This window comes from Numenius arquata, chromosome 16 (genome assembly GCF_964106895.1).
Source record: "Numenius arquata chromosome 16, bNumArq3.hap1.1, whole genome shotgun sequence".
Classification (NCBI taxonomy): domain Eukaryota; kingdom Metazoa; phylum Chordata; class Aves; order Charadriiformes; family Scolopacidae; genus Numenius; species Numenius arquata.
In genome coordinates this window covers 5,179,609-5,194,393 of record NC_133591.1, presented here as the reverse complement: position 1 = coordinate 5,194,393, position 14,785 = coordinate 5,179,609, and the positions used below count along the sequence as shown (strand labels likewise).

General features: G+C 41.5%; 2 protein-coding genes across 2 annotated transcripts; one reads left to right on the top strand and one right to left on the bottom strand.

Annotated features, from left to right (window-relative positions):
- Positions 1-232: 232 nt before the first annotated feature.
- Positions 233-8,322, bottom strand: DENR (density regulated re-initiation and release factor). Its single transcript, XM_074159626.1, has 8 exons — positions 8,222-8,322; positions 6,967-7,081; positions 5,921-5,940; positions 5,547-5,631; positions 4,808-4,894; positions 2,555-2,671; positions 1,381-1,520; positions 233-603 (listed from the first exon to the last, which is right to left on the bottom strand). The coding sequence occupies exons 2-8, from the start codon at positions 7,070-7,072 to the stop codon at positions 559-561; spliced, it is 600 nt and encodes a 199-aa protein (XP_074015727.1). The 5' UTR covers positions 7,073-7,081; positions 8,222-8,322; the 3' UTR covers positions 233-558.
- A 134-nt stretch (positions 8,323-8,456) lies between these two features.
- Positions 8,457-13,346, top strand: GPN3 (GPN-loop GTPase 3). The gene is made up of 8 exons (XM_074159476.1): positions 8,457-8,549; positions 9,473-9,581; positions 9,668-9,835; positions 10,317-10,441; positions 11,110-11,225; positions 11,882-11,978; positions 12,520-12,648; positions 13,111-13,346. The coding sequence occupies exons 1-8, from the start codon at positions 8,502-8,504 to the stop codon at positions 13,171-13,173; spliced, it is 855 nt and encodes a 284-aa protein (XP_074015577.1). The 5' UTR covers positions 8,457-8,501; the 3' UTR covers positions 13,174-13,346.
- Positions 13,347-14,785: the final 1,439 nt, after the last annotated feature.

The window sequence follows — 14,785 nt, the reverse complement described above, 5'->3', positions numbered from 1 at the left end:
CTCTTCCTCAGCGTTTCCACTTAATAGAATAAAATAGTTCAACCTACAACAATCATCTAAACCAGCTGCCTGACCACTTCAAGATGCATTTCCCTTTAATTGTTAGCAAACCTTTAGAACGTTTGTCCCATTCTGATTTCTAAGATTTTACACAGGTAAAGAAGAGGTTCGAGTTCGAGAGGTTTCTGTACGTTGGCCACGTGCCTTACTCAAGTTCAGCAGACAGGAGAGCAAATGAAAAATCAGCTTTTAATGACTTAAATGACTGTTTTCCTGTAAGAACGTTAGAGGAAAGTAGCTGTAAAGAAAACAGAAACTGCATTCAGTGAGGAACAGTTATTTTATTTAAATCTACTTCATGCGTGAGCATGATAGAACCCCAATTTAACTTTGGCAAATATCACAACAGAAAAAAAAAACAAGCAGCCTATACAGAACAGTGAAAATGCCAGGGATATGGGTTCTCCACAATTTCACTGCAGAGCAAACGGATTTAGAAGCCCCACTTTGGCTACATCATTTATAACCATATAATTAAATAAAGGTAGTCTTTCACTATCACTTCTTGACTTCTCCGAGATCTTCAATGCTATCATCATCCACCTAGGGAAAAAAAAAAAAACAAACAAAAAGGCCAAAAGAGAGCATATTAAGTATATTTTCTTCTTAAATGTCTCAATATTCACCACTGTACATGTAATGAAATGTGGGAGAAATATACAGCACCATCTGAGATTCCCTGCTGTAAATTCTAGGTGAGTGACACGTGCCTACAGGACAGAGCCGAGCCTCTGGGGCTCTGAATAAATACCGGCTGACAGGGTTATTTCAGAAAGAACTACAGCCAGGAAACACCAGAACCAGGGAGAGCCAAAGAAAGCGCTTGCGATTACAGCAGCACAACCAAACCTCTCAACCGTCAACATTTCAGGCCAACACCAAACGAGCTAATCTCTTCTTCTGAAACACAAGTGTGTTGGGTTTAGGTTTTGGTTAGTTTGGTTTGGTTTTTTGTTGGTAGTGTTTTGTGCTTTTTTTTTCTAATTTTGCAATATTTTAAGAGATTTTGAAAAATAGGATGGCAACGTAAGAATACTCAGGCATTCACCCTTAAAAAATGGTCACAAAGAAGCCACAGATACTGCCTTCCTCACCAGTGTACCAACAGTAACAGTGCTACATGTTTAGGGAGTTAATGTTTCTTGGACAATGGGAGCAACATTTGACTTCAAGTTTAATCACTCCTTCACCTCATCATTCATAGGTGGGAATGCAACAACCGGTCTTTTACTTTTGCACAACAATCTGTGCTGCCAAAGATGAAACTGTTTTTCAGAATCATTGTGGAAAACTAGAGTTCTGACAGAAAGGGTTTATTACCTCAGGCCATTTCTCCTGGATTACATCGATAATGTCATCTGTAAAGTCCCCCTGAATGATGATTTCGTCTTCTCCCGTTACTGAGGCACCGCAGGAAAATTTCTGAGCAAAAAATCTTTGTGCTTCTTTAAGATCAATTTCTGTTGACGGGAAAATGGACGGTTTAAGTACAGTCATTTGATATGAGCATTTTCTCAAGTTTAAAACCAAAATCTTGTTTTAACTGTTGAAAAACTAGTGGCAGTTTACAGTTAAAGCTTTGCAACAATTTCCACTGGAAGCAAAAGTCTGTTGTTTACATACAAAACAACCGACTCTACAAATCTAGCAAACTCTTCAAGGCAAAAATCGCTGAATGGCCTCTACGCGTTCTGTTTATGCAGGTCTATGCTACACGCGCTCACCAGAGAACCACATACAGAACTGATTAAAAAGCCCCTCCAGTTCTGTGTAATTTCCATAGTTACCAAACAAGTTTTTCCATAGAACTGCTTCAGTATGCTCCTTTCAGAAACACATCCCAAGGATTTTTGAGACCGGCTTCCAGCACAAAGATACGTATCCACTTCAGCTCAAGCGCATATTACTGATCCCTCAAGAAGACTGACAATTCTCTCATGCAGGAAATATGTAACGTATCTCATTAATACAACCAAGGTTAAAACTTACCTTTTTAACAGAATTCGTGATCAATGTGTTAAGTAAGATGTTGTTATAAACACCAAGTGGCTGTTTGCAGCTGAACTGCATTGTTAGTGAAAGTACAACAGCAGTTAAAGCCTTACTTCATCAGTCTCAAGAATAGCTAAAATTAATTGTCAATAACATATTTATTGGTTTGATGGAAATAAGAAACTTTTTAATTATAAACCTGTTTATTTTCAAAGACAATAGACTGCTCTGAAGTCTAACAAGTGGACTGCTATGGGAAGCCTTGTTTCAAAAGAACCTATTTATTTGCAAACACCGTGGAAATAAGGACTTTATTAATTTATCACTGAGGGAAATCAGTGTATCTTTGGCAGGCTTTGGTACTGCTAAAAGCACCTTGGAATTTTCACCTCGCACAGATGGAAGCAGATCACTCAGTGTATTACAATCAGAAGCATCATCATGAGGTTAAAGGCAAGAACATCTGAAACTAACAAAACCCACCTAACAAAACTCAACTCACCGAACGTTGCAAGGCCACACACTCTTGTGACATATTTTTTCTTTGCTCTAGGAATTTTAGCTATTGTAACTTTCTGTGGTACAGTCTTCTTTTTCTGTTTTATCTGACCTCTTCCACCTTTAAAACAGAGTATAAGGTTATATAATTAGTTAAATGACAACAAACTTCATCAAGGAAAAAAAGCATACAAGGTCAGATTTCATCCCTATAAACAAAGAGATTGTTATCTCCCCATCAGTGTTGGTAAAAAAAAAAAAAAAATATTTTGCACGTTAAATGTCTCACATTGGGGTTTTTAAAATTATTTAAGAAAGGTCACATATCATCAAAGCTCAATATTACAATAAATAACAATATAAATTACAATATATCCATGGGAAATGCATATTAAAGTACAGCACGCGCAGCAGAACCCCGTTCCAATTATCAAAAAAGGGGTTTTCCTCACACTTTACTAATTGCTGCATTTGGTCTACATTCAACCCCTCTTTCAGGAATTGTTCTTTGGTTGCAATTCTAGGAACAAACTGTTATTTTCATGTTTTTCATGAGTTGAATGTCCTTTGGGTTTATGTCTGAGGCAAAGCAAGTTACTCAAGTCCACGTACTGAGGCCATGAATGACGTGCCTACTATGGCTGCTGGCAGATTAAGTTCTAGATACCGATGCTCGACCCCAGTATGAACCGTATTCCTATATAAGAGCCAGCAGAAGACACCACACCTCTGAAACAGAAGCCAGCTACAGTAGCTGACTGCCAAACTTCCACATGATTTAACATCTTTCTTACTGTCTCTAGACCAACCTGAGGGAACACTTCGCATGTCAGGCATTTATTAGTCTCAGTAAAGCATGCAAAAGATATATATTCCGCTCATTAGGATGCTTCAAGTCAGATTAAGATCTCAGGTAACTTTGTATACAGTCATCAAGTTACTCCACGGTAACCAGTTTCATGTTCTCAAGCTTTCTCAGCATGAAAACCTAAAGAATTTATAACAAACAAACTCACCCCTTTGTGACTACTTCTTTTTCTAACATGCAGTGCTTTCAATTCTGCATTACTCTAAATTGATATCCAATAATCTAAGTAAATTTCTGTTGTAAAATTTCTTCAGTAAATTTCTGCAGTGTCTTAGTAAGTTTTTGCTTGTTTTTCCTCACCCTCTTTTTTACGGTCAATCTTACAACATCATACTTAAGACCATACCATAAGTTTTCATGAAACTTTAGATTCTATGAGAAAAATCACTAAATATTTTAAACACTATTATTTTAGAACCAAAAAACCCGACTGAAAACTAACAGTACCAACCCCATGCAATAAATAAATGTTGAAAGAAAATGTCCTGAAGTCTCTGGGAAAAGCATCCAAGCTACAGAACGTAAGCTACTGTTGTCACTACACATAGCCTACTGACAAGGTAAACAGAATTAGTTACCAAGACACAAAAATATAACATCTGTAGTGACATGTGGCTTAAAATCTGAATCTTACTGGGCTATTAACCATAATTTCTGAAGCACTACAGACACAACTGACACAGGCAAATGCATATTAACAACACCAGCATTCTGATTTATGATGGAAAATATGTTAATTAAACAGAAAGAACCCCAATGATAGAAGATAAAAGCGTGTTTAAATTGTTTCATATATTTTATATCTTCCAAAGTTGGTTTTTGAAAATGTTTTTCATTGATATTGCTAGGAAGAGACATAGCTGTTAACAGAGACGTAAGTGATGGTGTTAAAAGCGTAAACCCAAATCCTGTTACATGAATACAGAAGAGGGGTGGAAGGAAAAAAAAGGCAAAAGCAGTGTCATGAGGCATTAATAGAGGAAAGCAGTCTTTGTTCTACTCTGCAAGCAACCTACAAACTGCTTGGTTGGTTGGTTGGCAGGTTAAACAAGGCAGAAACAAGTATTCCAGGAGGCACGCCAGATGATTTTAGGTTGAGAAGAACTACTCCCTGAATAAGTGCAACAGCAATCACAGGAACAATGAGATGCACGATGCAGGTCACCTTTCACTTGCTACTACTACTATCCAATTCTTCCATCAGTATATATCACCATGCTAACTCTGCTACCACTGGAAGACAGACATTTAGTATCTTTTGTGCAGAGTCAAAGCGTAGCTAACAACTAAAATGCAAGGAATCTGTGCCATGGTCTAGACCAGTAAGTGAGAAAGGGATGCCACAAACTGCTTATAAATGAGTACCGCAATCAGCTATTTAGACCTTGCCTCTCTTTTGCTTCTTCTTCTCTTCTTCTTCTCCTCCCGCATTTCCTTGGCCTTCACCAACCCCAGGTTCCTGTTTAGGTGAATTTTCTTAAATACATCAGAAAGGAGTGGGGAGAAAAGAAAGAGAACAAAATTAGTGGTCAGACAACCCCAGCCTTACAGGAATAGGAAGTAAGGTACAGTGATATTTTGCTAAATCTGTAAACTCTTAGCTTAAGTGCAGCAGCCCCTTGACTGATGTGTGTTACTTCTTCACTGCAGTACCTAGGCAAATTAGACTTCAGAAGAGCTTTAGCTCAAAGATACAGTTACAATTTCAATACAGTCTCTTCCTATAATTTCCACAAACAGACAGAAATTAATAATAGTGTTAATACTGAAATTCCAAATGCAAATCAACAAATTCCCTGTTATTAGTGACCTTTCCTCCAGCCACCCACAGTAGACTCTACAGACATAAAATCCAATAAGGGAAACAAGTGCATGGATGACTGGTTACAGTAGGAACCTTAAGAAGGCTCAAACATTATTACTGAAACTACATACTGTTTATTCAGTGTTTTCTGACATTATCAAATGTATTTTCACAGAATCCAGAAGCATGACAGACTCCTAAGAAAATTATTAACTTTCACCTCAATACAGCAGAAAAAGGGAATAGATGAGACTCAGACAAGCTCAAAGATTTCTGAATATGTCTGAGGGCACATATCAGTTAGAAAATAGAAAAGATTCTTACCTACTGTGAGTTTTGCAAACTCATCTGGAAAATTCTTTTCTAACCACTGTCTGCATTTAGTCACATCAGGCATGTATTCGCAGTACTAGAGAAGAAAGGTGATACGAATGTTGTGAGCAGAGTAACTACAAAATATGTCACAAACAAATACACCAAAATATATTTGCAATTCAGCTCAGCCATTTCTCCTTAAAATGACTGAAAACAAATACTATACTAGAGCATAAGAAACCTCATGTCATCCTAAAGATGACAGTGGCTGAAGCACAGAACTTCCATGATTAAGAGAAGTCAGATAAGACCAGACAGAATCATCATAGTCAGGAATCATAGGACAGAAAGAAGAAACTCAGACAACAAAAAAATTAACTCACCTCTGTTGGCAACGAACAGACTGCAGAAAGAAGGGAGGGAAGAAAAAAAAATTACAAAAAGAAGTTCTCCACTTACAGCCTTAGTGTTAAATTAATTTTTTTTTTTTTTTTTGGGGGGGGGGTGGTGGTGGTTGGGGTTTTTTTTCTTTTTTTTTTTTTAGAGTTAGAGATGACTTCTTATGTCCTAACTTCTCGTTATAACCACACATTGACTCAAAAAAAATTACTTTCCCCATTTTAATTTTTCTCTCATTAGTCATTTGCTCACACACTCTGCATTAGGATAAAACTATCACAGCAAGAGCAGTCAGTCAATGAAGAAAGGGAAGGAGATGCCTACAGCTCTGGGAAAAGTTACAGAAAGAAATACCAGTTCTCCTTGAGGCAAAAGATACACCTAATAAATTATCACGTGTTTTGGTTAGCTTTGCTTTTTCCAAGAGCTGCCAATGTCCAGAACAAACCCAAACCAATCGTGCAGATTTTCACGCACAACAGGGATTATTTCCTAATCCCCTGCAACTGTATTCAAGCCCAAAGCAAAATAACATACCTATCTAAAAAACATACCTGTCAAGATTATTTACTTCCCTGTATATTTCATCTGCATAACAACAAATGTAATAAGAATAATTCTAAACACGGTGCAACAATTACTTTCATAAATTCTGACTTCCTTTCTTATTGTCATACTAATGCTCAGAGGCCTTTTCTCTGTCAAAGGCTTTGCTGGCTTTCTACAGAAAGAGATCTCTGCTCAAAAATTCATAGTCTGAACACCACTCCCACTTCTTTAGACAAAAAAAGCTGTTAGTACCTCCACCTCTCAGAGGGAACACCCCTACGTTTCACCAAAAATGCTTCAGATGAAACACACAACACAAGCTATTTCAGAAAGACAATCAGAAAGGTCAAGCTGACCAAGGCCTAGCTTCACAATAAAAGCTAACCAAAAGAAAATCTCTCATCTCTCATTCTTTCTGCTAGGCTGCCCTCACAAACAGCACATTGTAAGAATCGTGGATAACCGCCCCTTCAGCACTTGCCTCCGCAGTAGAGAACCCGAAGAGGATAGTCGGCATCTGACCTGGCACCGCTCCTTACGTCTCCTCTGCAGTCAGGGACCACAGGCTCAGCTACATCGGTGGCCATGTCACAAGCCTGGAGGTCAGAGAATGCAAGAATCGGGATGTAAGTTCTGGGTTAAAAAGTTATTCACAACTTTCTCAACTCAACAGGAATCCCAGAGAATGAGAGATCCCAGAGAAAAAAACAGGTACAATTCTAAGAAAAGCAGGAGACATCAAGGAGGAAAAAACAGGAGTCAAGAAATAATCAAAAAACATGGGGGAAATGGCTGAAAAGGATACGAAGCAGTATGGAATTCCAGCACGTAAGAGGAAAAAAAATCCGAAGTACCACAAAATACAATGTAAAATAAAGATCTGCGAGAACAACAGATGGAATTACAGGACATACCAGGTTAAGCAAAACGCTAAGGAACATGTTAAAACAGTGGCCTATTAACAGTAGGTGGGGGGAGGTAGAGCCAGTATACTAACAAAGGGGACACTTAAATCAGGGTCTGAAGAGCTACAACCCCAAACACCACAAGACAAACGAGCCAAACTCCACCCACTAATACAATTAGGAATGGTTTACACGCACGGATTTTAAGTCAAGGGTCTTAACAAAATATGAGTCAATAGGGAAAGTGTTTGCAATGCATAACAAGTCCCCCAGGCCCATGGGAGCTGGCAGGATTTGTGTGTGGAAGACTCAGAGCCAGGATGCTGTAGGAGCTGTGCCTGGGCAGTAAAGAGAGCTGAGGAAAAAGGCCCACCACCAGAGATGGTGGGGTTCGGGATGGGGGAACGGCAGGGAAAGACACAAGAGGGTCACAGTGAAGGGAAGGATGCTGGAGTACCCATAGAGATCCCAAATGGGGGAGGGATGGCGCTGGGTAGTAGGGGGTAAACGTGAGGGCAGGTCAGGGGGAAGGAGAAGGGTGCTGGGCTACCAGAGGTGATGGGGATCCCTGACATGGTGGGATGGGGGGGGCAGAGCTGAGGGAAAGGAGGGCGCCGGGTGCCTGAGGGGGCAAGATGGTGAGGGCCAAGGGGCGAGGGGGGTCAGAGCCGCGGTACGGGAGCAGAGGGAGGGTGTCGGAGCTGAAGGGGAAGGATGCTGGTGGCCGGGGCGGGGGGAGGCCGGGGACGCCGGGGCAGGCTGCCCGCCGCTGGGACGGGCCGGTGGAGGAGCGGGCGGGGGAGCCCGGGGGCGGTAGCGGCGTGGCGTTACCCGGGAGGCCCCTGAGGCCGCGGTGGCGGCTGCGGCTGCTGCTGCTCCGGCGGCGGCTGCTCCCCTCACACACCGCGCGGCACGTGCGCCCGCCCCGCCGCCCTCTCGCGAGAGCCGCGCGTAACGGGGAGGGGCGGGGCGCAGCACGGCTGGGTTTGAGCCCGCCGGCGCTCCGTATTGGGGAAGGAGCCAGCGTGCCCGCCATTGGCTTATCCGCGGCACGTGACCAGGAGGGCTACGGGGCGCTGGAGCGGCCAGTTGGCGCCGCTTCGCCGCCGCCATGCCCCGGTACGCGCAGCTGGTGATGGGCCCGGCGGGGAGCGGGAAGGTGAGGCGGGGGAGCGACGGGGGAGGGTGAGCGTACCCTTAGTAAGTTCGCAGACGACACCGAGTTGGGCGGGAGCGTCAGTCTGCCGGAGGGTAGGAGGCTCCACCGAGGGATCGGGACAGGCTGGATCCATGGGCCGAGGCCGGTGGCGTGAGGGTCCTACACTTGGGTGACAACAACCCCATGAACGCGACAGGCTTGGGGAGGAGTGGCTGGAAACCTGAAAAGGACGTGAGGGTATTGGTCTACAGCTGGCTGAATATGAGCCAGCAGCGTGCCCAGGTAGCCAAGAAGGCCACCAGCATCCTGGCCTGTATCAGGGATGGTGTGGCCAGCAGGGCTAGGGCAGTGGTCGCCCCCCCATCCTCAGCACTGGTGAGGCCCCACCTCCAATACTGTGTTCAGTTTTGGGCCCCTAACGACAAGAAAGACATTGAGGTGGTGGAGCATGTCCAGAGAAGGGCAACGAAGCCGGTGAGGGGTCTGGAGAACAAGTCTTACGAGGAGCAGCTGAGTGAAGTGGGGTTGTTCAGCATAGAGAAAAGGAGGCTGAGGGGAGACCTCATCGCTCTCTACGACTGCCTGAAAGTCTCTTCTCCCAAGTGACAGGTGATAGGACAAAAGGAGGTGGCTTCAAGTTGCACCAGGGGAGGTTTAGGATGGATATTAAGAAAAATTTCTTCACTGAAAGGGTTATCAAGCATTGGAACAGGCTGCCCAGGGCAGTGGTGGAATCACCATCCCTGGAGGTGTTTAAAAGCCGGGCAGACGTGATGCTGAGGGTTATGGTTTAGTGGTGGTTTTTGTAGTGTGAGGTTGGTGGTTGGACTTGATGATCAGAAAGGTCCCTTCCAAACTAGACCATTCCATGATTCTACGGCAGCAGCGTGGGCGGTCCCTGACGGCGTGTGTGTCCCTTGCAGAGCACGTACTGTGCCACCATGGTGCAGCACTGCGAGGCGCTGGGCCGCTCTGTGCAGGTGGTGAACCTGGACCCGGCGGCGGAGCTCTTCAGCTACCCGGTGATGGCAGGTGAGCGGCGGGAGTGGCAGGCAGCGACACTCGGGCACCGCTGCCAGCACAGGGACTGAAACCGGCTGGTGTGTCTGTTGTTCCAGACATCCGTGAGTTAATCGAAGTGGACGATGTCATGGAAGATGAATCCTTAAGGTTTGGTCCCAATGGCGGCTTGGTGTTTTGCATGGAATACTTTGCCAATAACTTTAACTGGCTAGAGGAAAGCCTTGGGCATGTGGAGGATGACTATATATTGTTTGACTGCCCAGGTAAACAAATGTCTACGTTTTGGTATTGTTCTTTATCTGCAGTATAAAATCTGTGGTACTTTTTTTTTTGTTGGTTGTAATTATTTACACACTTTTTTTCACATTATTAACAGTTGTCAGAGTCACTTTCAAACGTTTCAGAAGTGAGGTTGGTCCCAGGTTAATCTGGGTGACTGCACTCACTTTTAATAGCATCGTACGGTGTGGGAACACTGTGGCAACTGCTAACTAACACTAACGGGAGGTCAAGGGAGGAAAAAAACCTTCTATTTTCTTTTCTCCTTTATACAGGAGAAAAAAACCTTCTTTTCTCCTGTATAAATTCACCCAAATACAGTCAGAGTTGCCTGGAAAGAAAGATGCTTTCTTTATCAGCTTTTATTCATATTAAGTGCAACGCCCGTATCTATATAACTGATAACTCTGAACTGTTCCTGTTAGCTTCACATTTCTGCATATTAACATCCTAAGTGTGCCCTAGGTCAGATTGAACTCTACACACATCTGCCAGTGATGAAACAGCTGGTGGAGCAGCTTCAGCAGTGGGAGTTCCGCGTCTGTGGAGTTTTCCTGGTGGACTCTCAGTTTATGGTCGAATCTTTTAAGGTATCCATTTGAAATCTGTTGTGAAAAAGTTCATATGGATAAAGAACAAGAAATCTGAGCAATTTGTTTAGCCCAGAAGAAAGAATGCTAAGCTGGGGGAGATCTGACTGCTGTCTTCAGCTGCCTCAGCTCAGGTTGCAGCAAAGAAAATTCCAGTTGGATGTCAAGAAGAAAATCCTGCAGTGTGAGAGCGGTCAGGCTGGAAGAGGGGCAGAGAGATTGTGTAGTGTACGTTCAGGGAGTTACTCAAAACTTGGCTGGGCAAAACCCCTGAGCAACCCAATCTGACTTTGCAGCTGGCTCTGGTTGGAGCAGTTGTATAAACCAGATAACCTTGAAGAATCCCTTCCAAGACAAATTCTTCCATGATTTTACGAGAGCTTTCTCAGATCTGGAGACTTTCCCCATGTAGCAGTGAGAATCCTGAGATAGGCTTTGAGTTCTGTAACAGCCATTTCAGTGGCAGACCCAGATTTGAGGTTCTGGAAATAAGATGGCAGGTGGGAAGCGCTGCACCTCCCTTTTCCAACAGAGATAAGGACTCTCCGCTTGGCCTCATGTCCATGTTTCATATAATCATTATCTAGATTTGGTCTGTGGTAGAGCGTCCTGCATGTTTGTATTGTGTTTTTCTGTACTTAACTACATCATTTTTCATATTCCTTAAGTTCATCTCTGGAATTCTGGCAGCACTCAGCGCAATGATATCTTTAGAGATTCCGCAGATCAACATCATGACCAAAATGGATTTGCTGAGCAAGAAAGCCAAGAAGGAAATAGAAAAGTAAGTCCCAAAAAATTACGTATTCTGTAGTTTAATATCTTGAGGTGAACTTCACTCAAAATTCAGTCTAATGTTTCCACAATTAAAACAAATGGGAGAAGATGCATTTGTTTTATATCGAACATAGTCAGCGTCTGGATAGGATGCTTACAATTCGGTCAGAGTCAAAAGGCCAGCTCCATGTTTGTGCATACCCCTGGATTTTTCTGTAAATAATTATCTTGAATAAGTTACATCATTCTGAATGACATTGCAGAGTCCTGTGCCCATTAGGATACTGTACTTCAAAACCTAAATTGGAGGTGATCCTATCAGGTCTTGATACTAAACATACTGAATTACTTACGTGTTACTTTTACATTTGTGCAAAAATTACAAAGTTTTTCCCTGTGCTCTTCCTCAAAGCTTTCTGGAGTATACAAGTATATTAGCAAAAAGAAAATAAAAACCGCTTCAGTTGTTTCTACTAGCCATTGTAAGCTGAGATATTCAAATACTTACAAAACCTATTTTTAAGCATTTTGAATTTTTCTGATATGAAGTTTGTTCATTCAGATCACAGAATGATAGATTGGTAGCTAGATAAAAGCACAATGACTCATTTGCCTTGTGGCCAAGGATTCCTTCCATGTTAACGACGACTTTGTTTCTCCCAGGTACTTAGATCCAGATATGTATTCTATGATTGAGGATTCTACAAATATATTGAAAAGCAAAATGTTTAAAAAGTTGACTAAATCTATATGTGGATTGGTAGGTATATTGCTTTTTAACTAGTACCCTTAAATTCAGTCTTGTATTTATAAACCATACTGTATGGTTGCAGACTTCATTGCCGTTATAGATACTGTATGTACTATAATAATTCTCCCCCCCTTGCCCCAAAACTATATATTTACCTACCAGACTTATTAAGAAAGCCAGGATCTAAAAGGTTCTCAGGCACTTGAGCATATTACTTTTTGCCTATTTTAACTCAGTTTTTGATTTTTTTTTTCAGATTAGCATAAGATTCTTAATAGTACCATTTGGACTGTAGGCAGTACATTCTCCATGAATCCTGCTCTATCAGCAATTTTGGAAAATGGCTTTTTCTACTGTGTAGAACTTAGGACTGATGGCCAGGTGTTCCAAGTGGTGAATTGCCATTGGTTTGCAGAGTGGCTTTAAATGGTATTTTTGCAGTCCAGACAAGGAAGAGATAAGTGTGGTTTAAGGACATGGCTTAGGGTGTTGTGATTGAGAACTAACTTACTGCATTTTCTTACTAACATCCTTTGAATCCTTTCTCTAGATTGATGACTATGGGATGGTTCGATTTCTACCTTTTGATCGCTCTGATGAGGAAAGTATAAACATAGTTCTGCAGCACATAGACTTTACCATTCAGTATGGAGAAGATCTTGAATTTAAAGAACCAAAGGTGAGGTACTTCTGATGATAAGATGAAAAATTAAAAAGGATCCATAATGTAAGTTGTCATATAAATGTGTTCTTTGCCTTGCTAATAAATTATTGTCTTAGTATGGTTCAAAATAAGCTATATAAATAGAACACTGCTGCGTTAAAATCTGTTCCAAGTTCTGTTCCAATCTGTCTAGTTTCATTATTCAGCTCATAAATCCTAAGGAAGAAGTCCAGTGCTTTTATTCCATTTTTTAATTCAGTTTTGTACTCTTTACCTGGATCTAGATTTTGACCTATACAATTTTGATAGTTCTAGGAACAAACTGCTTTTCAGAAAGTTTTGCTACATGTTTTATGGAACCATATTAGACATTGTTCCTGTTGTGGTTTCTAAAATAAAATGTCACAGAACAGACAATGTACAACAGCCACTAGGGAAAAGTCAGGTTTTACTTTTTTTTTTTGTCCTTTTTGGCAGGAATGCGAAGAAGATAAATCTGCTCTTGTGGATGAATACTTTCAAGATCATGTGGATGAGTGAAAAATGGACATTCAAAAATGGGAGGAAAATATCCTGCTTATGTTAAAAAATTAAAAAAAAAATTCACCCATACCCAAACATATTTGATGTTTTATCTGTAAGATAACTAGTATTTATAGTGAAGAGTGAGCTATATGACTTCATAACTATTTTAATAAATAATTTTTATTCTTATGTGTGTGTGTGTTATAAAATACATACACTAGCGTTAGTACATATAAAAGTTCCCCATATATAGATGTATCTCATTTAAGGATAGGAATGCTTGGAAAAAAAAATAGCTGATGATTTGCAAAAGAGGCAAAGCCAATTATAAGTATGTTGTAATAAATATTTATGTGCAGTACCATGTAGTTAGTTTCATTATTAGATGAGAGAAAGAATTGTTGTAAAGGGTGAAACTTAAGACTTCATGAACTGAACCTGAATTAGGCAAAGAGAGGAGTGGCAACTTCAAAGGGACGTCTGGTCAATGGTGGTCTCTCACCCTTCTTGAAGAACATGAGTGTTTTACATTCACTTTGGAAGAGCCCAGATTTTAAACCTTTTTAAGGCTGGTTTTGGTACAACTTGCATATGGTTTTAAGTGCTTTATACGTTGATAACATCTTAAGCACAGCACGACACTTTAAAGAAAGAAAATCAGCTTAAATAGAACTTGGTGATGGTCTTGTGCAGTCACATTAGAAACTGTTAGTTAATGAAGAATTCAGCAACAAATAAGCTAGCTCTTTTTTTTCCCCAAATAAAGAACTCATACTTTTACTATGGACATGTTAACTCTATAGTACAATATGTGGTGCTTTCAGAGAAGCAAAACTTTAGCACATTATCTCCAAAGAACATATTCACCCAACTAACTAAATACATGTAAAAATGGTCTTAGGAATTTTTCAGGCAAGTAGCATCAATTCTGGAATTAGGTATAGCTGCTAGTAGACTGTTCATACCAGATAATAATTCAAGCCCCGTGGGAAAACATACTACTGAATTTACCTCCCACTGTATCTAGTTCTTTTATATGTACATACTGTTCTGGAGCATCTTGAGTGCTTCAAAACAGAATCATAGAACGGTCTAGGTTGGAAGGGACCTTTCATATCATTGAATCCAACCATTGACCTCACACTGACAAAAACCACCACTAAATCATGTCCCTCAGCACTCATCTTTTAAACACCTCCAGGAATAGTGATTCCACTACTGCCTTGGGAAGCCTGTTCCAATGTTTAATAAGCCTTTCAGTGAAGACATTTTTCTTAATATCCATCCTAAACCTCCCCTGGTGCAACTTGAGGACATTTCCTCAACCTATCACTTGTTCTCTGGGAGAAGAGACTGTCCCCCATCTCTCTACAACGTTCTTTCAGCCAGTTGTAGAGAGCAAGAAGGTCTCCCCTCAGCCTCCTTTTCTCCAGTTCCCTCAGCCGCTCCTCATAGGACTTGTTCTACAGACCTCTTGCCATCTCCGTTGCCCTTCTCTGGACATGCTCCACCACCTCAATGTCTTTCTTGTGGGGGGCCCGAAACCGAACACACTATTGAGGTGGGGCCTCACCAGCGCCGAGGACAGGGAAGGCGATCACTGCCCTACCCCTGCTGGCCACACCAT

Bases quoted from the DNA above. Each gene is read 5' to 3' on its own strand.
- DENR (XM_074159626.1), bottom strand. From the start codon at position 7,072: ATGGCCACCGATGTAGCTGAGCCTGTGGTCCCTGACTGCAGAGGAGAC. The intron at 5,632-5,920 runs GTGAGTTAATTT...TTTCTTCTCTAG, and splicing joins TCTGTTCGTTGCCAACAGAG to TACTGCGAATACATGCCTGA. The intron at 1,521-2,554 runs GTGAGTTGAGTT...TCCCGTCAACAG, and splicing joins GTGTGGCCTTGCAACGTTCG to AAATTGATCTTAAAGAAGCA.
- GPN3 (XM_074159476.1), top strand. From the start codon at position 8,502: ATGCCCCGGTACGCGCAGCTGGTGATGGGCCCGGCGGGGAGCGGGAAG. The intron at 8,550-9,472 runs GTGAGGCGGGGG...TGTCCCTTGCAG, and splicing joins GCCCGGCGGGGAGCGGGAAG to AGCACGTACTGTGCCACCAT. The intron at 9,836-10,316 runs GTAAACAAATGT...AGTGTGCCCTAG, and splicing joins TATATTGTTTGACTGCCCAG to GTCAGATTGAACTCTACACA.